The sequence below is a fragment of the Sapajus apella genome, unplaced genomic scaffold (genome assembly GCF_009761245.1).
Source record: "Sapajus apella isolate SASKATOON/1434 unplaced genomic scaffold, GSC_monkey_1.0 scaffold106, whole genome shotgun sequence".
Taxonomy (NCBI): domain Eukaryota; kingdom Metazoa; phylum Chordata; class Mammalia; order Primates; family Cebidae; genus Sapajus; species Sapajus apella.
Genome location: NW_022437046.1, coordinates 1,238,998 through 1,263,771, shown reverse-complemented (window position 1 = coordinate 1,263,771; position 24,774 = coordinate 1,238,998). Strand labels below are relative to the sequence as shown.

At 46.8% G+C, this 24,774-nt stretch overlaps 1 protein-coding gene and 1 long non-coding RNA gene across 3 annotated transcripts in view; one reads left to right on the top strand and one right to left on the bottom strand.

Moving 5' to 3' along the window:
- Positions 1–17,089, top strand: part of CLPB (caseinolytic mitochondrial matrix peptidase chaperone subunit B) — a 147,376-nt gene extending 130,287 nt beyond the window's left edge. Inside the window, exons 9-17 of one of the 2 annotated variants that reach the window (XM_032258983.1) lie at positions 1,012–1,089; positions 2,342–2,397; positions 7,302–7,346; positions 7,687–7,848; positions 13,895–14,051; positions 14,861–14,934; positions 15,111–15,230; positions 15,425–15,529; positions 15,922–17,089. In XM_032258983.1, coding sequence (XP_032114874.1) covers positions 1,012–1,089; positions 2,342–2,397; positions 7,302–7,346; positions 7,687–7,848; positions 13,895–14,051; positions 14,861–14,934; positions 15,111–15,230; positions 15,425–15,529; positions 15,922–16,170 — 1,046 coding nt within the window. In that variant the 3' untranslated portion in view covers positions 16,171–17,089. The remainder of the gene's footprint in view (positions 1–1,011; positions 1,090–2,341; positions 2,398–7,301; positions 7,347–7,686; positions 7,849–13,894; positions 14,052–14,860; positions 14,935–15,110; positions 15,231–15,424; positions 15,530–15,921) is intronic. The other variant, XM_032258984.1, reaches the window with a different exon arrangement.
- Positions 17,090–23,434: 6,345 nt separating this feature from the next.
- Positions 23,435–23,772, bottom strand: LOC116537030. Its single transcript, XR_004262923.1, has 2 exons — positions 23,542–23,772; positions 23,435–23,464 (listed from the first exon to the last, which is right to left on the bottom strand). It is a non-coding gene; the product is annotated as an uncharacterized LOC116537030 (long non-coding RNA).
- Between the last annotated feature and the right edge of the window lie 1,002 nt (positions 23,773–24,774).

The window sequence follows — 24,774 nt, the reverse complement described above, 5'->3', positions numbered from 1 at the left end:
TTGTATGGCTTGGGCAAGTCTCTATCTGTTGCCTCAGTTTTGTGTTCAGTATAGTGGGTTGAAAATAATACTTTCCTCTCAGGTTATTTGTGTGGGTCTTGAATAGATACATTGTTGGTGAATTTTCCCATTGTGTCTAGCATACAGCATGTTCAGTGCATAATTCTTCTTGCAGTTCTGCCTCACTCCACCCCCACTCTTATACTTGAGCAATGCTTCTGAGCCTGATTCCCCTACTCCATAGCTAAGCACTTAGTTTCCTCAGCTTGAATGCATAGCCCTTGAATACATACTTCCTCTTGCAGAGGAGGTCATCTTGCTCTAGCAGAGTTGAGCCTCCAAGGAAACTGGTATAGATCTGTCCTACTCCCCACGCTCCTCCGCCCTCTGCCACTGGAGGCTGCAGTTAGCATCTCTGGTAACCATGTGGCTTACCCCTTCCATGCCCCAAGCTCCACATTGCCTTTGATTGGCTTCCAGAAAATGTGTTGGCTGTGTTTCCACTTCCTGACCCAGACAGTGGACCAGACCTTAGTTTCCCCAGATAGAAGAGTCCAGGGCTCACACCCCGCATCCCCAAGGGCCTGCCATGGGCTTCCGCCTCTTCCATTTGCATAGGAGGAGGCCTATAGTCTCACTAGTGATGAGTAGATGAGTAACCAGTGAAAGCTGAAGTTCCTCTCGAATTCTCCTTCACCAGTCCCCCACCCCCTTCACCTCCATTCACCATCCACCCGCCTTTCAGTTTCCCTGGCAACGCTGAGTGCTCATCCTGGAAAACTTTATCCGAAATCTGCTCTGGGCAGCTTTCCAAATCCATTCTAACCTGATTAGGTGTCTCTAGGGGCCTTGCCAGCTAATCAGATTAGGCAGCACTAATGGTAGTGAGGACTTTGAGTGGGCACAGAGCAGTAAAACATATTGTATACTTAGTGATAATTATCCTGCCTTTTGTGTCATTGATTTATCTGCCTCCCTCCCTGTCCCCCCGTCTTGTGTGTTTGGCCGTAGCGATCCGGAGGAAGGAGAATGGCTGGTACGATGAAGAACACCCTCTGGTCTTCCTCTTCTTGGGATCATCTGGAATAGGTAATTGGGAGCAGATCAGCCAGTGGGGATGGAGAGGTAGGGTAGTGCCCGGCCCAAGCCTGACAGCCCCAGCTGCTGTGGGCCAGGGTCAGCAGGTCTACCTCTAGGTCCACTTCCAGCTCTAAAAACAACAGCCTCCAAGTTACAGAGCCACCAAGAAAGAGGACTCTGTTACCATCTATCAGGTTATGAAGAGCTGGAATTATGTCCCTCCCTCTGGAAGCTGTGGTGCTAAGACTGATTCACTTGGAGGACCAGGCCCTTCAGGGCCCATTAAACCTGGTCCAGCCACTCTAAATTCCAAGAGCCTCCCCTTTGGGAACAGTTGAACCACCTCCTCTGCCTAGCACACCAACCATGTTAAGTAAAGCCTAACTGTAAAAGCTAAAGAAGGCCCCTGATGACCAGCGCAGTGCCAGATGCATAGCAAACTTGGTTGCAGTAAGATGGGTTGAGTATTTTTCTAGCCAGTTGGGCTGGATTATCTGAGGCATTCTTAAACCCTCATTCTCTGCCCTGACAGACCCCCCACATATCTTCACTACCACCTCCCACCATGGTCTTGATGGGAAATTTCATGGTTTAGTTGCCTCCTCTTCCCCTCCCAACATCTTCATGGGCCTCTCCTTCAGATGTAGGCCACCAAAAGGCTACCACCACCTGACCATGATGCTACAGAACTTGACTTTTATACTAGTCAGGGACTTCCAAAGGTTACCATCACACCAAATGGCCCTTCAGAGCCCCCACTTCAGCACTGTCATTCCTTCTCTATGTTACAAAGGACTGTGAAGCCACAGTGAAACATACCATCAGCCCCTCCCAGCCTCTCTCTGGCGTGTGGTTCCAGGGCCTGGCTAAATAGCAAGACTGTGGATAGTGAGAGGGATACACGGCGGTGAGCCAAGCAGTCTGGGTACGCCTAGGAGAGGTGAGGTTTAAATTGGGCTTGAAAAGGCAAGTTGCTTCTGGATTATAAAGTCAGCCTCTCACTCTTAGGATGGTGCTACAGAGAAAAGTCCTCAATCCCCATCCCTGAAAAATTTAAGATGCAGTGCAGACTTTGATTCTGGTCCCACCTTCACCATTAACTCCCTGGGTGACTGTGGGAGAGTCACTGATACTTTCTGCGCCTCAACATTCTCATGCATAGAATATATTTTTTCTAGTGTCCATGCATTTCTAGTATTCTTTCATTCCAGCAGATAATCACCTGGTTCTAACGCAACACCTCTCCCTTCTTTCTTACTAGGAAAAACAGAGCTGGCCAAGCAGACAGCCAAATATATGCACAAAGATGCTAAAAAGGTAAGGACTGGGACCTAGATCTGATCTGCAGATCGTAGAGACCTCACCTTCCTGCTATCCCAAAATATCTGACTCTGAATTCAGCAATAGGCAATCAAAAAGATGGTCCCTGACCCAGGAAGCAGATTTCAGCTCTGGCCGCAACATGGCCACCAATTGCTCCAGAGCTTTGGGCACTTTTGTGCCTCAGTTTCTTCATCTGTAAAATAGGAATAATAATCCTCCCCTGCCTGACTCTTGAGGGAACAAAGTGAGATCCAGCATACAACATTTTCAAGCATCTGTGCTATGCCAGGTGTTGTACTGGATGCTACTACAGCATTTATAAAGACACTCTGCCTGCTCCAGGGAGCTCAGGTTGGAGAGGGAAACAGACTTAGAAAGACACCATTACTGTTCAGTGCAATCAGGGCTGTGCTAATGTGAGTCTTGGGGGCTGTAGGAGAAAACAGGTAGGAATAAGAGGATGCCTTGTTGCTTCTCACTATCCTGCATGAGCTTTTAGACATGGTTTCCTGTGTCTTGAGCCTGGGGTGCATATAGTCCGCCTTCCTCCATGGCTCAGAGCCCTGGATTCTCCACAGGAGAGGGCCATCCCCATCCCCTGTTTGTTCACGCTCAGGCTTTCCAAGGCCTGCTCAGTTTAACTTTCTAGGCAGACAGGAAATGCTTTCATGCAGAGAGAAAGTACCTTTGATTGGCACTCTCAGAGAGTGCAGAAACATTTTACTGAAAGCCAAACATTCTCCTACCAGCCTTCCCAGTATCCAGGGCAGGAGGCCGCCCGAGACCCTGGATACTCTTGCCTTTCTAAGGAAAGCCTCCCTGGCCAAGGCAATGAGGAGTTGCTTAGGCCTCTGCCAGCCAAGTGGCCCCAGCAGCACAGAGTCTTGGACTCCTGTTCCCTTTCTAGGCTGCCTGCCCCACTGGCAGCCACAGAAACAAGGTAGCTCAGATTGGGTCCTCCTGAGCCCCCTTCTGCTTCATAAATGGCTAAAGGCTCTTAAACCCCCTGGCTCTGCCAGTAGCTGTGCTCTGCCTCCATCAAACCTGGAGCAGACCCACTAGACAAGCAGGCAAGCAAGAAACAGCGCAGAGCATGCTAATGTGCTCCAACTGAAATAGCATTTTTAAGTCAATTCATCAGGTTGGCAGCGATTGAAACAATTAGCACTCTGGAAAGGGCCATAAACTAGCAGGACTATTAGGGAAGATGCAGTTTATGGGCAGGAACCACCTGATTAGGGATGAAGAATTCTGAGTGGTTTAATTTTAATACTGTCAGAAAGGTTAATATTTAATTACAAATTATAATCTCCTTATCCAAGCTGTCTTCATATGTCTTCATACACAGTGGAAGTAAAAGGAAAGTATCTACTGACTTATCGGTGTAGAAAGGAGAAGGGGCTTGTTAAAAGACTAATAATGCAAGTAACTTTTTAGTTGGCACATCTAAATGGGAGACAGATTGACCCCAGTGCAGGATGAGGTTGGCATCCCTCAGCACAGGCCTCACTCAGAAGGAAGTAACACTGTCATCCCTTGGAGGCAGTGCAGCGCACTGTGGTAGACAGAGGTCTGGAGCAACCATTCTTTGCCTCAGGTTCTAGTTCTTCTACTTTCTATTGGCCCTAGGCAGGTAAACTTTACCCCTTGAAGTTTCAGCTCTCTTGCCTCAGGGTGAAAGCCTCTAGTCCTGTATCTTAGGTTATGGTGAACATCAAGTGAGATAATAGGAATCACATCTAGCTCAGGATCTAGCAGACAGCAAGTGCCTAATCCTTGGCTTGAATTTATTCATCATTTCCTACTTACCACAGCAGAACCCCGTCTACACTCCTATTTGATCCTATGAGGAAGATAGCATGGATGCTGAATTAGACCCACTTTTCAGATGAGAAAACTGAGGCCCTACAGCAAGGTCACCTTTTAGGGGAAGAAATAAAACCAGAATCTAGTCTCTCAACTCCCCACTGTGATACTGTTGTTCTCAGTGCTCTAGGAAGCTAGATTGGAAATGTGCCAGTGTGTCCCCATTACACACTGGGAGATGAGAGGCATGAGAAGCCCTGTAAACACAACCATGTATTTTATTTTTAAATCATAGGTGGTGCTTCTATAAAACTCCTACCTATACTAGCCCTGTGGGTCAGCTCATTACAGAATCTGTGTTTAGCATTGACACTTCATAGCCACATGACAGGTGACAGGCATGTTTGAGACCTGCCTTCAAAATCCAAGAGAACCCTGGACTTTAAGCTCTATAACCTGTGTACCCAGGACCCAAAGAGTGATATGTGGAAAGTGTCATTCACAGAGCCCACTGTAAAATAGACTTTTATCAAACAGAAGCTCCCTTTAATTTGCCTCCCAAGATGGCTGATGAAATGAAATGAGCACTGGCCTGGAGTCTGGTGATGTGAATAATACTTCTGGCTGTCTGATCCCTAGTTTCTTCATTTGTAAAGAGACACTGACAACTCCAGATCTTGCTGCTTCACAGGGCATTCTTTGTACATTTATATGATTTCTTTATCAGATCCGTGAACTTATTTTTTTCTCTCATTAGCCTGTGTGCTATTTCTCCCAAATTGAGTGGCCCTGTTAACTTTCATTACTAGAGCTAATAAGCCTTGAGAAGGAACCTTAATGGTGTTCTGTGATATCATCATCAGGTAGGGTGATGGAGCCCAGAAGACTTATAGTGGCAATATGATGAAGGATAAAGAGCAAGTATCTGAGTCCACTGCCTGGGTTCAAATCCCAACTGTATCCTGCTATGTGGAGTTGGCCAGGACCTGTTTACATCAGCTTTCTGGGTTCCATAATGGTGCCTGTCTCACTGGACTGTTAGGAAGGTTAAATGAGATAGTGATGTAAAATGGTAAACGCCATTCTTGGCACGTGGTAAGCAATCAGTACATGTTGGATGTTACTCTTATTGTCCTTGCCTCACTTTGTTGATAACCCCAAGGTAAGATCATGTGAAATCAAAATGATGATTGTGGCTCAGAAAAATCAAGCCTACAAACTTGTTCGAAATTACATAGCAAATCATTAGAAGAACTAGGGTGAGAATCCAGGTCACTTGACATAAGTAAGCTTGAGAGTCTATGCTCCCTGTGTCCTCAGACATTCACTGGCATCTGGACAGAAAGCTGAGAACCCTTCAGGCAAAGACTGTCAAGAACCCAGCTGACTGGCAGAAGGGGAACTATGAGGCAGGATAGCATGATGGCTAAGAGCACAGACTTGGAGCCGGACTGCCAAGCATGGGTGACCTTGAGAAAGTTACTTTAATCTCTGACTTAGTTTTCTCATCTGTAAAGTGGGGGTGATTGTAGTGCTTACCTTAGAGACTTGTACATGTTCTAAGCCCTTTATATAAGCTTGCTTAACATTGCTAGGCACATAGTAAATACCCAGTAAATATCAGCTGTTATTAATCAGAGACCCATCTTGTGGCTTTCAGGCCATTGCTGTCTCCCAGTTTCCCCTTGGCCATCCTACCACCCTTTCTGAAACCTGCAGATCTCTTGGCTTAGTGGCCTAGGGATCCTCTGGAAATGCTTGCTGATTCATGCCCCATGTGCTAATAGCAGTGCTTTCCCCCATGTGGCCTTAATAACTTCTCTAAGCCCTGTCCCACCTCTTGGATTAGGTCTTCAGACCCCTGATGAGGCAGGGAGAGGAGCCAAGAGCCTTGTGTAATGCAGAACAAAACCACAGCTCAAAAAGGGGAGGCAGCATGTCCAAGGTTACACAGGCAGACAGAACTAAGACTGGAAGCCAAGTCCCCTGGCTCCCAGCCCAAGGTTCTTCTTGCTACCCTGTGTCTCAGCTATAGAGTGACAGGACAGAGAAAGAATTAAAAATGCATCACGGTGTGAATTTCTGACCAGTGGCCAAGCTAGAATATGGCCCTGGATTTCAGAATAGCTACCTCCCACTGAGGGTCTTGGCACCCCATCATTGCCAGCTCTCAGAAGGATTCAGTGAATGCTGTCTCTTAGATGGAAGCATGTGCCAGTAGGAGAGGAGCCCGGGGGACTGTGGGGAATTCTGGCCTGGCTGTGGCTAGACAGGGCACCTGTGGATGCCTTTATAGCTCCCTAATCAGGTAATGCCTCTTGAAAACCAGCGGGTATTCTGCCTGTGTTAACTCTTCAGGTCACACACTGCAAGCTGTTCTCTTCCCCAGGGGCTAACCATGGTCCTCACCCATGGGGCCACGTCCTCAGAAATCACCCCTACACCCAGTGGTGAAGAGAGAAGGGCTGTAAAGCCATGTTATGGATATTCTTTGAATGAAATGAAGAAATGTAAATAAATTTTAAAATATATTCATTTTGAAGAAAAGTAAATCAAAGAGACAGGGCATCACACAGACTTGCAGAGTCGAGGGGCATTCTGGAGCCATCTAAGTGTTTCTGTCTCCCTCACATCACAATCCACACCAATCATGACTAACTTTGTCCATGTCTGTACCACTCCATGGGGCACTCCTTAAGGACAGATACCAAGACTTGTTCCCTGTTGTAACTCTGGTGTCCAGCACACACAGGGTGCCCTCAGGAAATGTGGAATGGAAGGGTGGGTGGGTGGATGATGTGGTAATCAGACCAGGAGAGACCTAGCTGAAAGAAGACACCCCAAGTCAGATTTAGAAGGTCAAGCACATGATTTGGATGTTTTAGGGAAGAGAATGAGGGACTCGTGGGAAGTGAGTGCACAGAAAAGGAGACAGGAAGCCAGAAAAGAAAAAATCTCCTGAGCGTGAGACAGAAGATTTTGTGTTGGTGTGGTCTGAAAGCCTTGGGGATAGTTGAGGTGCTCTCCTCCCTAACCCTTCTCTTCACTTTCCTTCCTCCAAACGAACTTGGTGCTTGCTTGTTTCCACACAGGGCTTCATCAGGCTAGACATGTCCGAGTTCCAGGAGCGACACGAGGTGAGTGACAGTCCTTGGTTGAAGCATGGTTTCTCAGCACGACTGCCTGGGTATTTCATGACTTGTCATTTGGGCCTTTGGGCCTCAGATCATTCCAGCAGCCTTGGGATTTGTCATTGGGAGCACAGGTGTACAGCAGGGTCACTGATCTGCTTCACATAGGATTTGCTCTGAAGAATAAACATTGAAAAGATCTATCTGCCACACCAGGAGAGGGACAGCCAATTGTCTTTGTTGAACAGGCAGTCTTAACAGTGTATAAAGTCGTCTTCCCATGCATGCCCCATGTTGAAAACTTGCACAGAAAGGCCTTTCTAGCATGTTTCCTTCCTTCCACCAGGTGGCCAAGTTTATCGGGTCCCCACCAGGCTACGTTGGCCATGAGGAGGGTGGCCAGCTGACCAAGAAGTTGAGGCAGTGCCCCAATGCCGTGGTGCTCTTTGATGAAGTAGACAAGGCCCATCCAGATGTGCTCACCATCATGCTGCAGCTGTTTGATGAGGTGAGAGTCACCTTGGGCCAGGATGGAGCAGGGGGACACCTGGAAATATGGGGGGCTGAACAGCAGAAAGCAAGGGCCCAGAGGCTAGCTGGTCTTTCCTTGGCTTCCTGCTCCCACATGCGTACGTTCATTCATCCAGCAGATGCAGCTTAGCCCCTCTGCACCAGGGTCCTCAAGGGAAGACCAGCCCTGCCTAAGAGTTGAAATTGTGTAGCTAGGGCCACCTTCTAGAGAGACATGGTATGGCAGAGGTGCCATGAGAGAGAGACATGAATTTTTAGTTCCAGCTCTGCTCCTGACTGGTTTTGTGGCCTTGGCAAGTCACTGCCCATCTCTAGGCATCAGAGACCTCATGTGACAAACAAGGAGGCTGAATCAGAGAAGCCCCAAGAATCCTTCTGCCTCGGACAGCTTTTGTTCCTCCCTGTGTGCCAAACGCTGTCTCCTGCAGTTCTTTAAAATGCTAACATTGTTGCTGTTAATGGTGAGATGCTGATACTCTGGTTCATGGGCCTTTCTCTTCTGAGAATCTGAGGGTTCTCACAGACAGTTCAGTTGCCGTGCTGGTAAGGGTAAGTTCTGAATGGAGAGAAGAACTCACTTCTATCCAGTACCTTCTATGTACTAGACTGTACTAAAGACTTTATAGACATTATCACTAATCCTCACATGTAGGTAGAAAAATTCCTACCAGGCAAGGTAGAAATTGTCTCATTTTTTTACAGATAAAGAAACCGAGGCTCAGAAAGTTTATAAAAGATGTGCCTAAGGCCGGAGCTGCTGTGTAAAGAGCCAAGATTGGGCTGCAGATATGTCTGATTCCAGAGCCCCAGTTCTCCCCCCATACCACTGTTTACCTTCAGCCAGGCAAGGGATTGCTTATGATCATGGAAAAGATGACTTCCACCTTTCCAGGGCCCTGCTCCATCAAAAGAGCATGAGGAGCCAAGGACTGAACCGGGGCTGAGGCCTCTGTTCTTCCGTGCAGGGGCTATATTAGCCAGCACCAGGCCATGAGTCCGGCTCACCTTTCTACCTAGCCTCCTGCAGCCCTGGGAAAATGGGAAGGTGGTTTGCTTCCCATGTCACAGGAGCACAGGGAGGGAACTCCTCCAGACTGAATAGCACATCAGGTACCAAGCCAGGAAGACCTAGATCCCGATCTCCTACCAGCTGCTCACTGCCTTCCCCACCTGGCCTAGCCTCCTTGCCCCTGCCCATTTTGTTGGTATCTTCCTAGCTCTTCAGCCGCTCCCTGCTGGCAAACCTCCTGCTGAGGAAGAAGAAGCCAGTCCTTCAGAGGTCACAGACTCAGTTACTCACATGTGTACCGTGTACACTGAGGCCTCCATTCCAGCCTCTTGATGGGATTCAAGTGCACGGCTATGGCCAGACCCAAACATGTCCTCTGGGAGCTCTCTGCCTGGTAGACAGGTGGAAAGGAGACATGGTAGTAGCTGGCATTTTGCATTTTATGTGCATTCACTGTTTTAAGAGGTTTAAGTGTATCAGTTTAAACCTTTAAACAACCCTCCAAAGACAGTTATTATTACAGCCTCCATTGAACAGAGGTGAAAACTGAAGCAAAGTAAGATTAAGTAGTGATCACGCAGCTGGGAAGAGAGAATCAAGGATTCGAACCCAGGCAGCCCAGTTCTAGATCCTGCAGCCTGAATGACTGCCATGCAGCTAGGGCCAAAAGAGCCTGGTCAGTCTCAGTGAAGCACTCAAGGGACAGGACAGGACAGCTCAGGGAGGGTGAGCATTGCGCCTGTTTGATCTCTGGCATCCCTGGAGAGGTACCTCTGATGGCATTCTTGGCCCAGAAAGACGAAAGGCAACTGCTGACTGAAGTAGAAGCAGCCCTGCTTGTAAGCCCTGTCTCCCCTACTCTGCCACTTCATTCTACTGACTGCCTTTTAGGGGTTGAAGGAATTCCTTCCTGCAGCTGTTGTCACCCCTTTTCCCAGCCCCAGCCTACTATAGTTTCCAATCCTCTTGGTTCCATTGGCCAAAGCTGCCATCCAGGTTCACTTAGATTTACGCTCTTTGAGAACAGGTACTTGTCGTGTTTGCTTGAACCATTCCCAGAGCCCACGAAGTCGGGGGAAATGTATTGACTAATTTAATCCAACAGTTTAGCAAACCTTCAGAGGGCTAGTAAGTACTAGGTGAGGAGAATGGAGGGGCTGGCAGTAGGCACCTAATATGCAGAAGCGCAGGGCGTGAAGCAGCCTGGCATGCTCAGGGAACTGCAGCTGGTCAGTACTACTTGATTGCAGAGGGAAAGCAAGGACAGAGTGGTAGAGAGGAGGTCAGTAAGGTAGACAGGTCCCAGTTAAAATGCCAGGCACAGAAGTGTGAATTTCTCTCGTAGAGAGTAAGGAGTGTTTGAAAGACTTTAAGCAAGAAAGAAACAGTCAGATTTTCACTTTACAGAGATGCTGTGGGCAGCTATGTAGAGAAAGGATGAGAAGGGAGAGGGTCACCAACAAGGAGACTGCTGGGGAGCCTAAGCTAGAGCTAGGAAGGCCATGGGCTGGAGAAACTTACTAGAAGGTTGACTGAGGAGAGAGGGAGGAGCCAAGGTGGCCAGTTGGCTGCTGTGGCCATCAGCTGAGGTGGGGAACACAGTGGGAAGCAGCAGATTGGTGAGGAAGGTGAGGCACTGGGGTGTGGAAATGCTGAAGGTGAGATGCCTGAGGGACATCCACGCAGAGATGGCCAAGAGGCTGTTTATCAGGGCCAAGAGGCAGTTCGTGGGTCTGGAGTTTGGGAAAGGTCTGACTGAAAATAGTAGTCCAGGAATCCTTCAGCCCAGAGAGGTTAACAGAAGCCACAGGAATAGATGTGGTCTCCAGCCCAGGGAGTGTATAATGTGCAGAGAAAAGAGGACTACACTCAGAGCCTTGGGACCTATCAGGGAAGAGCCAAAACAGACTCACTAGAGAGGTAGGAGGCAAACCGAGGCAGGCATGGTGGGTCACACCTATAATCCCAGCACTCTGGAAGGCCAAAGCAGGCAGATCACTTGAGCTCAGGGGTTCGAGACCAGCTTGGGCAACATGGTGAAACCTTGCCTGTACAAAAAATACAAAAACCAGCTGGGTATAGTGGCATGTGCCTGTAGTCCTCACTACTCAGGAGGCTGAGGTGGGAGGATGGCTTGAGCCTCAGAGGCGGAGGTGGCAGTGAGCAGAGATTGCACCACTGTGCTCCAGCCTGGGCAACAGAGCCAGACCCTATCTCAAAAACAAAAAGGAGCAAACCGAAAGAATGTGGCTCATTTGTTTTATTCATGAGGCACTGTGTGGGGCAGGGGGACACTGACAAAACAGATGCAGCCCTGGCCTCAGTGTGACCAATGAGTGGGAGACGGGCCTCTAGAAAGCAGTTCAGTCCACTGTGGTCGGTGCTGCACCAGGGACAAGCAGCACTTGTAGGGGCACCTAATCCAGGCTTGGAGCTGTGAGGAAAGCACCCCCATCCCCACCCAGTCTAGTTTTCCCAAGCCTGGGCCCAGAAAAGCAAGAATTCTGTTGCTCTCATCAAAGCAGTACTAATGCTGGCCACTTACAGGTGACCCCAGGGCAGAAGTCCCAGGAAAAGACTAGTCCCCAGAGAGCCCAGCCCCCACTCCTCCCATCAAGGATTCATATGTGAAATAGTGGGAGAGCAGCCCCGTAACCCTGGGGTGAGCATTCAAGCCCCACCCAGGATGTGCATGCTTTGGTTGTTAGAGGGAGGTGAGGCACAGACAGCTCCCTGTTTGGGATACATCTTTATTGCCCAGGAAACTGAGAGGAAGGAGACATGAGCACTGAAAATCACCCTTTGGGTCAGTTGTGCACTGCACCTGCTCCCCTCACCCACCTGGGACACATCCTCAGGCCCAGTTATGAGCAGAGCTTTGATCTCTTAGAATGAAATTGCTGCTGGGTTATTGCTCTGGCCAGTATAGCAATGCGTGAACTCAGTCCTTGGGGATAAGCTCTGCAAAGTGAGTATGGAACACATACAGTGTCATATGCATTACACTGTCATACATGTTGGACATGTCTCTAACACACACACCCCTGGTGCCTAAAACTAGAACTGCCTTCAGTGGATTCTGTTGGATTAGAACCCATAAGCAGAGGGTAAGAGTGAAAAGCTGCTGGTAAAGCTCAAGGACATCCGCTTGCACCCTTGCTTCCCCTTTTCCTGCTTCAAGGCAAGGACAACAGAGTGACTAGCTCCAGGACGTGGATCACCAGGCCCCTTGGGAATTAACAGTTTCTCAGAGGCCTGTCAGTGGAAAGTAAGGCTGGAAAGCACACCCAGCATGCAGTAAGCGCTCAGTTGATGCACAGTCCTTTCTCCTTTGCTCCTAAAGGGCAGTACTGGGTTTACCATTACACTGGCTTTAGAAGCAAGGGCTGACCCTGAAGCTCAGGCAGGGCCCAGCATCCCTGGCTCAGGCAGGAGCCAACAGGCTGAGGTCAGTGATGTATCCCCAGAGCCATGGTTTCTGGCTTAGCGGGAACTGTGCTTTCTCTGCTCCCCAAAAGAAATCTCAGGCAGATCTCCTCCCTAGCATCTGTCCCAATTGCATCTCTCCAGTGAAGATCAAAGGATACAAACTGAATTGGGCAAAATTCTGAGAAATTTCTGTTGAAGGAAAGAAAATAGCATGAGGCCTCATTCATCCAGCACCATTGGTATGACCTCTATAGCCTGATGCAGAGGGAAGGGCATGGGCTCTGAGGTCAGACAATTCAAGTCTCACCTCTACCATATCCTAGCTGTGAAACCTCAAACAAGTACTGAACCTGTCTGAGCCTCAGTTTCTTTGTAGGGGTCCTAACTGCACCTACCTCCAAGGGTGGATGTGAAGATTCTGACCTCCAGCAAGCAGGTGTCAAACACCTACTCTATTATCAGATGCTGTCCTGGGATACAGTGATGAACAAGACCCAGCCTCTGCATCAGGGAGCTACTTACCTAGAAAGGAGTGGAATTGTACCCAGAAAGCACTAAGCAGAGCATCTGTGATGAAAGTAGAAGTCCCTGTCTGTGTTTAGCATTGTCACTCTGTCACTTGCTCTCAAGGAGTTCCTGATCATTGCTTTTGTTATAAATGATATAAAGTGCTATTGTATGGTCATGCCCTTGAGGTTCACTGAGTAAGCGGGGCTCTGTACCCTTCAACTGATTGGCCCCAGAATGCTGTACTTTTATCATTCTTCTGTCTCTGCCCTCCGCTGTTTGCTCCTTTTCTCTCTTTGGTGCGTCTTTCTCCAGTATAGATACCTCCTGTATCCCTTCTAGAAAGAGCTGAGGATTCCAAGGAAACTGGCTTCCTAAAATGGTTAAAGAAGCAACCTCATTTTTTATCCTTCTCTGTTAGGCCAGATGGCAGCTCCAAAGATAAAAGATTGTCCTGTTTCAATTCATTATTTATCATCTACTACACTAATAATAGCTCTGAACATTCTTACAGCATGGTTTACTAAGAATTTTGCAGATAACCACATCTGTTCCTCACAGTAGCCCTGTAAAGTACCCTCCTCTGAATTCCTACAGCATCCTGTGCTTCCCTTTATCATCATGCTTAACATATTGGATGGTTATTGCTTGTTTCCTGTATCTCACTGCTTCTCTATACTGGGAGAATAGAGCATAAGTTGAAGGCTCATTGACACCCCAGTACCCCCACCGAGCCTGGCTCAGAATGAGCCTCTGAAAAATGTGTTGGTTGCACAGATGGGTGTTTAACTCTGACTTCTGGATACCAGGGATAGTGGGGTGCCCCAGGAGATACCAGAGAGTAAGTGCAGCCTTACCCGGAGGCACTCAGTAGTTAGAGCAGTTGCAGTCCAGGGCAGCAAGCACAGCAGCCAAGGTGCTAGTCCAGTGCTTAGAGAACCGAGAGGAGGGAGCAGCTGACTGCCGGGGCTAGAGGGAAACAGGGCTCAAAGGCCTCCTGAAGGAGGTGAGAACTGAGAGTGCTGAGGCCTGCTCAGGCTCACAGCTTCGTGACTGTGTCCTTCCCTTCCCTTCCCAGGGCCGACTGACAGATGGAAAAGGGAAGACCATTGATTGCAAGGACGCCATCTTCATCATGACCTCCAATGTGGCCAGCGATGAGATCGCACAGCACGCGCTTCAACTGAGGCAGGAAGCTTTGGAGATGAGCCGTAACCGTATTGCCGAAAACCTGGGTATGGTGGCTGACCTGAGCAGTCTGGGCCAGTGGCCAGGCCACCAGCCTATCTCCTGAGGAAGGATGGGATTGGGGCCATTGGCCCAGGTGCAGGTGCTGGTGGGCAGCTCTGTCCCTAGCTGACACTGAGCAGACACCAGGCAAGACACCAAGTAGTGGGGGTTGAGGGAGAAACAGACAAAAGAGACAGTGTCCCTATTTTAAGAAAGCCTAAGTCTGTTGGGTGATAAGAGGGATCCAGGCATGAATGGACAGAGCTACACCAGGGTGGGAGGCCAGAAGCTGCCTAGGGTCTTAGGGGACTGAGGAGATGCACATGCAATAGATAGAGATGCTTTGGTGCAAGGAGGGGACACCAGATCAAAAAATCTATGGCAGTGGACATAGCCTTGTTCACCCAGGTCAGCTTCCTGCGTAGGTGGGCCCTGGAGAGTGCTGAAAAAAATGAGCACATCCAGCAGGAAGCTGTGTCTGTCACCTTTTCCATTCAAGATTGAGCCCTGCAGGCCCCTTTCTCCAAGTCAGGACTCAAGTCTTAATCCTGACGCTTCCTCTACTCTCCTCTTCCTCCCTCACACAACTCTCACCCTAAGGAACCATAGGTTTTGTACATAGGAGAGCTGCAAGGGCCTCAGAAAGTGCCTGGTCAGAGAAGACCAGGCTGAATCCCAGAGAGCCTGAGACCCTGGCCATGACCACACAGGCAGGCAGGACCAGGGTGCTTTCCATGGGCAGGCCAACGGGCAGGCACAGCCCCACAGGTCCCTGAGTGTGGGGAGTAAGCAGTTTATGATTCCATCTCCACAGGAGATGTCCAGATAAGTGACAAGATCACCATCTCAAAGAACTTCAAGGAGAATGTGATTCGCCCTATCCTGAAAGTAAGAGGTCTTTCTTGGTGCGTCCCTGCTGGAGCCTAAGGTTGGGGGAGGGTGATCTTAGCCATCCTAAAGATCTGGAAGTCCCATAATTTCCCCAGTCTTCCCCCTGGTGTCTGGTAATTTTCCTAACCCCTCTGGATCACTGAGCTCATCCTACCCCTAACCTGGTCATGCAGGCTCACTTCCGGAGGGATGAGTTTCTGGGACGGATCAATGAGATCGTCTACTTCCTCCCCTTCTGCCACTCAGAGCTCATCCAACTCGTCAACAAGGAACTAAACTTCTGGGCCAAGAGAGTAAGAGGGGACTACCCATGGGTGGGGGCAGGATAGCCACTGGAAATCTGCAGCACTGGACTGGGGTCACCCACATACACACACAGGGTAGAGCACAGTGGCATGGGGCCAGTGGCCCTGGCCTCAGGTCAGAGTGGCAAGAGATGGAAAGCAGTGGGCCACATGCAGGCACGCTTTTATCTGACCCATCTCAGGCCAAGCAAAGACACAACATCACGCTGCTCTGGGACCGTGAGGTGGCAGACGTGCTGGTCGACGGCTACAACGTGCACTATGGCGCCCGCTCCATCAAACACGAGGTGAGCACAGGAGCCTGAGAAATGAGGCGCCTCCACACCCTCCTTCCCTGGGCCCCCCAGACCCAGTCTGCCTCCCTCAGTTTGGTTGTTGGAATTATTCACACCCAGAGCGGTGCCCATTCGTAACCATAAACACACGACCACCAAGTAAAACCCCTGCTGGAGGGTAGCCAAATATGAACCCCCCTAGGACTATGGGATGGGGCTGGGAGCCTCAGAAACTGAGCACAGTCCTGCAAGCTAGCTGTTATTAGCACCGGTTGGCAAATGAGAAAGCTGAGTCTCAACCCAAAGGAGGTCTCTGAGTTGCCCTATCAGTAAGTGATGGAGGCCAGCCTCCAGGCTGGGTCCAGGCTGCAGCGGTGACCACCACTTCACCTCCCCACCCACAGGTAGAGCGCCGTGTGGTGAACCAGCTGGCAGCAGCCTATGAGCAGGACCTGCTACCAGGGGGCTGCACTCTGCGCATCACAGTGGAGGACTCAGACAAGCAGCTGCTCAAGAGCCCAGAACTGCCCTCACCCCAGGCTGAGAAGCGCCTCCCCAAGCTGCGGCTGGAGATCATCGACAAGGACAGCAAGACTCGAAAACTGGACATCCGGGCACCACTGCACCCTGAAAAGGTGTGCAACATCATCTAGCAGCCACCTGCCTGCCTATATGCACCCTCACCATCCAATAAAAGCCCCTCGGCTGTGGCACGGTGACTCACCTATCTTCCCCTCATGCCTTTCCCGTCTCTACCCAGCCTAAGGCCTGCTTACCTCCTCACAGCCCCTGAAGACCCCACCTCAGCCCCAAAACCTGAAGGAGGAATTTTGCCCTACTCTGGCCCCTTTGTTGTGGGCCCATAACCTGCTAACGAGCCTTCAGGAGAGGAGCTGCCTTTCCACCCCTTCAAGGCAAGGGGGAGGGAGGTCCCTTATTTCCTTCAGAATGATCCCCATCCCCCATAGTTGCTGGACTTTCTTATGTTCCCAGGAAGCTCAGAAGTATGGCAGCTAATAACACAGCTGGCTGGAAGAAGACAGGGACCAGACTGTGAACTGCCACCCTCTGCCAGCCCTCATGCAACTCAGTCCCCAGAATGGCTTCACTGGTAGTGGGGGAAGAGTTCGGAGGCCCAGGTGCAGATGGGTCTGCAATTTAGTCTGTAGCCTCCTCGTTCCATACCCTAAAATTCTAAGAGAAGGGACCCATAGAACCTTGCCTGTTTCCATTACTGTATTATGCCCACTGTTCCTCCCCACCCCATGTCCTGGGGTCAGGCCAGACCATGTTTCTTCAGCCTTGGGGACTAGGCCAGTGTTGGACACCTCTAGGAGGAGGCCTGACTGGTTCATTACCCTCCCCTACTCGAACGGAGCAGCAGTCCCAGATAAGCAAGCAAGCTCAGCTCTGTGGGGACTCCTTCAAAAGACTAACATCACAGACATTAGGAAGCTGTAGGGAGAGAGATCATAGGTTTGACCTCTGCCCACGTGGCCATACAGTTGGCCTCAGCCCTGTCTGTACAGCTTTTCTAAATGAACCTGGAATAAATATGCAGTTTATTCAGTCTGCATGTTAGTCACTAAGCAGAGGGTCTGGACACCATCCCCCAAGGGCATTTCACAGACCAGCCAATGTTTCAAGCCCACCTTAGCCAGGCACAGCAAGGTTTGGTGCATCCTTGGGCACCATCTGCAGTAGCCACCGCTGATAAACACTCCATCCACCTTCCCGCTGCAGGCCCTTTGTGGAACCCTCAGGTAGTGTCCTTAGCTAGTCTCTTACAAGAAGCAGAGAATGGGGCCAGGAGTCAAAGTCTCATGGATAATGGAAGCATGTCCTAATAGTATGATGGATATGAGGCAGTCAGAATCTAGGGTGTGGGCTCCAGAAGATGTTTGGATCACTGTCTACCCCACAGGGGCTGTTGCTCCCTACCTCAGTGACTGCTTTTCTTTTCATTGTTTTTTACTTTTTGTTTAGAAATAATTTTAGACTTACAGAAAGTACCAGAAATAGTAGAAAATTCCCATGTACTTTTCATCTAGCTTCTCCCAGTGATAACCTCTTACAAAGCCATACTGTAGTTTATCGAAACCAGGAAATTGCCATGTGTGATGGCTTATGCCTGTAATCCCAGCACTTTAGGAGGCCAAGGCCAGTGGATCACCTGATATCAGGAGTTTGAGACCAGCTTGGCCAACATGGTGAAACCCGTCTCTACTAAAAATACAAAAATTAGCTGGGCATGGTGGCAGGCGCCTGTAATATCAGCTACTTGGGAGGCTAAGGCAGGAGAATCACTTGAACCTGGGATTGGAGATTGCAGTGAGCTAGATCACGCCACTGCACTCCAGCCTGGGTGACAGAGTGAGACTTCTCAAGAAACAAAACCAGGAAGTTAACATTGATAAACTACTACTAACTAACCTATGGACATTCAAATTTTGCCAGTTTTCCCCTTGATGTCCTTTTTCTTGTCCAGGATCCTGCATTGCATTTTGTTGTTGTGTTTCCTTCATCTGTCAGCCTGTGACAGTTTCTCCATTTTTCTTTGTCTTTCATCACCTTGCCACTTTGGAAGAGTCGAGGCCAGTTATTTCATAGAATATTCCCAATTTTAGTTTGTCTAATGTTTTTACATGATGTGATTGAGGGTCTGCATTTTTGGCAAGACAACCGCAGAAGTGATATTGTGCCCTTTTTAGTGCCTCCTAGCGAAGGGTGGTGGTAACTTTTTATTTGTTTTGGGGTTTTGAGACGGAATCCCACTCTTTTGCCCAAGCTGGAGTGCAGTGGTGCAATCTCAGCTCACTGCAACCTCCACCTCCCGGATTCAAGTGATTCTCCTGCCTCAGCCTGCTAAGTAGCTGGGATTACAGGCGCCCACCACCACACCCGGCTAATTTTTGTATTTTTAATAGAGACAGGCTTTAGCCATGTTGGCCAGGCTGGTCTCTACTCCTGACCTCAGGTGATCCACCCACCTTTGCCTCCCAAAGTGCTGGGATTACAGATGTGAGCCACCATGCGCAGCCTAGGTGGTGGTAATTTTGATCACATGGCTAAGGTGGTATGTGCCAGGTTTCTCCACTGTAAAATTAGGAATTTTCTCTTTGAAATTAATAAGAATCTTCTGGGGAGACACTTTGAAGCTGTGTGAATGTCTCATTTAGCCTTAAAATTTTGCCTGCTGATTTTCGTTTTGGTTATCAATGATTCTTGCTTATAACAGATATTGATGTTGTGCTTGCCTAATGGTGACTTTATTTCCTTATTTTACCTGTATTTATTAATTGGTATTCGACTATAAAGAAGAGCTGTCCCTTCTCCTCATTTATTTATTTGACAGTTTATATCAGTATGAATGAATGGTATCTGTTTTATTCTACAGGTTATAATCTAATGCTAACATAGTTTATTTTGTTGCTCAAATCGGCTCAGATTTGGCCAGTGAGACCTCATTCAGTAATGAGTACTCATTGGCACATGTGTTGTTTCAGCATTGCCCCTGTCACTTTTTAAGCATTTTCTGGCACCACAAGATGTTTCAGGCTTACTCCTGTTTTCCCTATCTCAGCCCTGACATCTGTCATTTCTCTAAGAAGCTCCCAGTTCCTTTTATTCGAGAAAAAAGGAACTTAGAAACCAAGTAGTTTCTTGGTACCACTTGAAACAAAGTCTGGACACAGTATATATTCCTGGCTAGAGTCTCATTGCCCAAATGTCATTGCTTATAGACCGCCTCAACCCACAGAGCTGGAAAACATATGTATGTATGTTAAAACATGCAAATACACACACTTGAATTTATTATTCTGTCTGTCCATCTGTATATTATTAAAAACCATGAGCCAGGTATGGTGGCTCATGACTATAATCTCAGCATTTTGGGAGGCCAAGGTGGGAGGATCACTTGAGCCCAGGAGTTCAAGACCAGCCTGGGCATCATTCCAAGACCTCATCCTCCAAAAATTTGAAAAAAAAAAAAAAAAATTAACCAGGCATGGTGGCACATTTCTGTAGTCCTAGCTACTTAGGAGGCTTAGGCAGGAGGATCGTTTGAGTTCAGGATGTCAAGGCTGTAATGAACTGTGATTGTACCACTGCAAGACCCTGTCTCATATTTTTAAAAATAAATAAAAATCAGCCGGGCGCTGTGGCTCATGCCTGTAATCCTAGCATTTTAGAAGACCAAGGTGGGTGGATCACCTGAGGTCAGGAGTTCAAGAGCAGCCTGGCCATCATGGTGAAACCCCATCTTTAAAAAAAATTAAATTAAAAAATAATAAATAAAAATCATGAGTTTAGATATGTTTTTAATCCAGTACTCTAGGGTTTGTGACTGCCATTTTTATAACCTTACTATTCTTTTCTGCTTTTTCTCCTGCTATCTCTGTTTCTGCTACTTTCTTTCTTTTTGATATTTAGACTTCCCATAGAGGCTCTAGTTAAGTCAGCCAGTGACCATCCTGTGTGCAGTATTCCTACTAGATAGATGTCTTACGCCTGGCTCTCAGTCTGTTGGTTCAGTTAACTGTGGCCAGGAACACTAGGCAGATAACTCAAAATCAGATGACTTTTTTTTTCTTTTTTTTAATTATCTTATTTTTTTTTTTAATTCTTTTTTTTTCCTCTTTAATCAGATCACTTTTATGCAAGAAAACCAAATAGCCACCTTCTTGAGAACAGAATAAGGAGACTCTAGAACCTTAGTCTAAGGAACCTAATTAAGAACCACTTCTTTCAGAGATTCTCTGCCAGACCTCCTAGGTGGTGATGGCCCATATCTTTTCCACGGCATCCTAGGCAATGCTCAGCTCACTGTGCTACCTGTTCTAAGTCTTCATCACTAGAATGTAAGCTCGAAGAGGGCGGATACCCAACTGTTCAGCCATTCATAGAACCTACCACAGTGCTCGCACATGACAAATGCTCCAGGAATATTTGGGTGTGTGGATGGGATCTGCAGCAAGCGCAGATCTCAGTTGGCCCTGGAACAGAAAAGTATTGTTCATTTGCTCAGCATGTTTTTATCTGTCATGTCATTGTGGCCAGGCAATGGGACCCACCAGGATTGGAGCTCTGAGAAAATGCAGCAAGGTAAGACCCAGATTTCTTTCTTTTTTTTTTTTAAAACAGAGTCTTGTTCTGTTACCTATGCTGGAGTGTGGTTGTGCCATGTCGGCTCACTGCAACTTCCACCTCTGGCTCCAGTGGTTCTCATGCCTTGGCCTCCTGAGTAGCTGGGACTACTGGCATGCGCCACCACTCCCACCTAATTTTTGTTGTTGTTGTTGTACTTTTAGTAGAGATGGGGTTTTACCATGTTTGCCAACCTAGTCCCAAATTCCTGGTCTCAAGTGATCCACCTGCCTTGGCCTCCCAAAATGCCAAGATTATAGGCATGAACCACTGCACACAGCCCCAGATTCCTTATTAAAGATCCTAGAATATATGAGACCAGACTTGGAAATGAAAGTGCAACACATTTATTATCCAAAAGGAAAAACTCAAAGGTGTGTAGTGATTTTTAAATTTAGGGAAATTCCTCAGTATAGTAAAAGAAGAAAAGGAAATATAGGAAAAAAACACATTTAAACCATTAAAAAAAAAAAAAAAGAAAGAAAATGAACCAATAAAGATAAAAGCTAAAGTTAACACAGTAGAAAAAAAAGAATAAATTAAAAAGCAATTCTTCGAAAGCACCAATAAAATAGATAAAACATCCTGAGCCTGGTAAAAGGTAAAAGGAGCCAAAAAAGAACAAAATTAGGAATGAGAAGTTAGACATAACCACATAAAGGAATTGAGAATAATAGTAGAACTCTATGGAAACAAATCTGAAATCAGAGCAAATGGATAATTTCCCAGCAAACACTGATCCTAGACATAGTTTTAATAGGCCAATGGATTACCCAAGAAGCAATTGGAAAGGTGATTAAAATTTTACCCTTTTTCAGCACTGTAAGACAGGGTGAAAAATACATAAAATTTTATCCTTGAAAAGATTGTTGGCCAGGTGTTGTGGCTCACACCTGTAATCCTAACACTTTGGGAGGCCAAGGTGGGCAGATCACTTGAGCCCAGGAGTTTGAGACCAGCCTGGGCAACATGGCAAGACCCCACATCTACTAAAAATAACCAAAATTATCCAGGTGTGGTGGTGCATGCCTGCAGTCACAGCTACTTGGGAGGCTGAGGTGGGGAAGACTGTTTAAGTCCAGGAAGCCCAGGTTGCAGCAAACGAAGATTGCACCACTGCACTCCAGCCTGGGTGACAGAGTGAGACCCTGTCCCAAAAACAAAAAATAAAAGTTCATGTTTTTAATTTAAAAACATATGGGAAATTGTACAGATCACAAGTATGCAGCTCAGTGAATGATTACAAAGTAAACACACTCCTGTAGCTATCACTCAACCCCCAAAATAGATGAGTTGTAACTATTATCTAAGCTGCCATTGTACTCAAACCCAGTAAAATGCCAGAAAGAATGCTACAGCCTAATCTCACCTATGACCACAGATGCAAAAATTCCAAATAAAATCAAGTTGAATTGTACACTCTGATTACATAAGCTTTATTTTAGTAATACAAGGCTCAGTGTCAGGAAATTTATTAATTTATTACATCAAGAACTTAAATGTTATTTAAATGTCTAAAGTGATAGTATTTTAAATTTTCTTATTTTGATAATTATGATTATGGAAGAGAACGTCCTTGTTTTTAGAAAATATAAGTATTTAGAAGTTAAAGGTAAACCTCTAATTTGATTTGCCAGTATTTCAGAAACCTACATACATACATACACACACACACACACACGGAATGATAAAGCAAAAAGTAAGGTGTTGGCCGGGCGCAGTGGCTCACAGCTGTAATTCCAACACTTTGGGAGGCCTAGGCAAGTATGTCACCTAGGTCAAGAGTTTGAGACCAGCCTGGCTAACATAGTGAAACCCCTCTTTACTAAAAATACAAAAATTAGCGAGGCATGGTGGCACATGCCTATAATCCCAGCTATTTGGGAAGCTGAGGCACAAGAATTCCTTGAACCTTGAGACAGAGGTTACAGTAAGCCTACATCACGCCACTGCACCCAGCCTGGGTGACAGAGGGAGACTGTCTCAGAAACAAATGAGCAAATGTTAACATTTGGGAAATCTGAGGGAAGAATGTACATGAATTCTTTGTATTATTTTTGTGACTTTTCTGTAAGTTTAAAGTTATTTCAGGCCAGGCATGATAGTGCATGCCTGTATTCCCAGGTACCTGAGGCTGAGGTGGAAAGATTAAGAGTTTGAGGTTATAGTGAGCTATGATCATGCCACTGCATTCCAGGCTGCCACCCTATCTCCAAAAAAAAAGGTGCAGTAGCTCACACCTGTAATCCCAACACTGAGGGGCCAAGCCAGGTGGATCGGTTGAGCCCAGGAATTCAAGACCAGCCTGAGAAACATGGTGAAACCCCATCTCAGCAAAAAATTAGCTGGATGTGGTGGCATGCACCTGGAGCTACTCTGGAGGCTGAGGTGGGAATCTCACTTGAACTCAGGAGGCAGAGATTGCTGTGAGATGAGATCATGCCACTGCACTCCAGCCGGAGCAACAGAGTGAGACCCTGTCTAAAAATGAGGGGGTGGGGGTAGGCTATAGTAAAAGCCCATTAGCATTAATAAGAAAATTGGGTATCTGAATAAAAGATAACTACACAAAAATCAATTGTTTTTCTGTATTCTAGCAATAATCAACTAGAAACAGTAATAAAAGAAAAACATTTCATTTACAATTGCAGCAAGTAGGTACATGTATTTGCTCATATATACATAACCTACTTCTGTAAGGGAGCAGAACTGGCAATTCAGGGAGAGCAATGGAAGGGAAACATTGCTATGTTATTTTAAATACTTTTCAGTATGTTTTGAACCATATTAATCTATTACCTGTTCAAAATAAATTTAATAAATTTAACAAAACCATAATTTAAACCAAATTTAACAAGAAAACCATATTGTATTACCTGTTCATAATAAATTTAACAAGAAAACCATATTGATAAAAATAAGACCTGACAAATGAAAAAACATACCAAATTTTAGAAAGGGCGATTTAATAATAAAATATACAACAATCTTAAGATATAATTTAATACAAACCTGATAACTAATTTAATACAAATCTAATTGACAGCACTTTTAATTGAATAAAGTTAAGGTCATATTGCACTACTATGTCCAGAGGTGATGATAAATGGAGCTGCTATTTTCTGGGACTAGGCTCTCAGGAAACAGACATTACTACTTTTGCAATCCCATCTTGACAGTATGCAAAGATTAGGGAAAATGTAAATTTACCATTAACACACACCCTAAATGCAATTTAGGGTGTAGGAAGGAAAAAGAAGGGTTATTGCCTGTGGCTGGAATATGAGTTGGAGAAGAGAGGAAATTGGTAGAAAATGAAGCTACAGAGGCAAGGTTCCTGATTTCAAAGCGCCTTGAATGCCATGCTAAGGGAACGAAATGATCAGATTTGTGGTTGTTTTGTTTTTGTTTTTGTTGTACTTTTAAGTTCTGGGGTACATGTGCAGAACATGCAGGTTTGTTACATAGGTATACACGTGCCATGGTGGTTTGCTGCACCCATCACCCCATCATCTACATTAGGTATTTCTCCTAATGCTGTCCCTGTCCTATCCCCCCACCCCCTGCTATCCCTCCCCCGGCCCCGACTCCGGAACAGGCCCTGGTGTGTGATGTTCCCTTCCCTGTGTCCATGTGTTCTCATTGTTCAACACCCACTTATGAGTGAGAACTTGCGGTGTTTGGTTTTTTGTTCTCGTGTCCGTTTGCTGAGAATGATGGTTTATTTCCAGCTTTATCCATATCGCTGCATAGTATTCCATGGTATATATGTGCCACATTTTCTTTATCCAGTCTGTCATTCATGGGCATTTGGGCTGGTTCCAAGTCTTTGCTATTGTGAACAGTGCCGAAATAAACATATGTGTGCATGTGTCTTTATAATAGAACGATTTATAATCCTTTGGGTATATATCCAATAATGGGATTGCTGGGTCAAATGGTATTTCTAGTTCTAGATCCCTGAGGAATCGCCACACTGTCTTCCACAATGGTTGAACTAATTTACACTCCCACCAACAGTGTAAAAGCATTTCTGTTTCTCCACATCCTCTCCAGCATCTGTTATCTCCTGATTTTTTTTTTTTTTTTTTTCCTTGGGACGGAGTTTC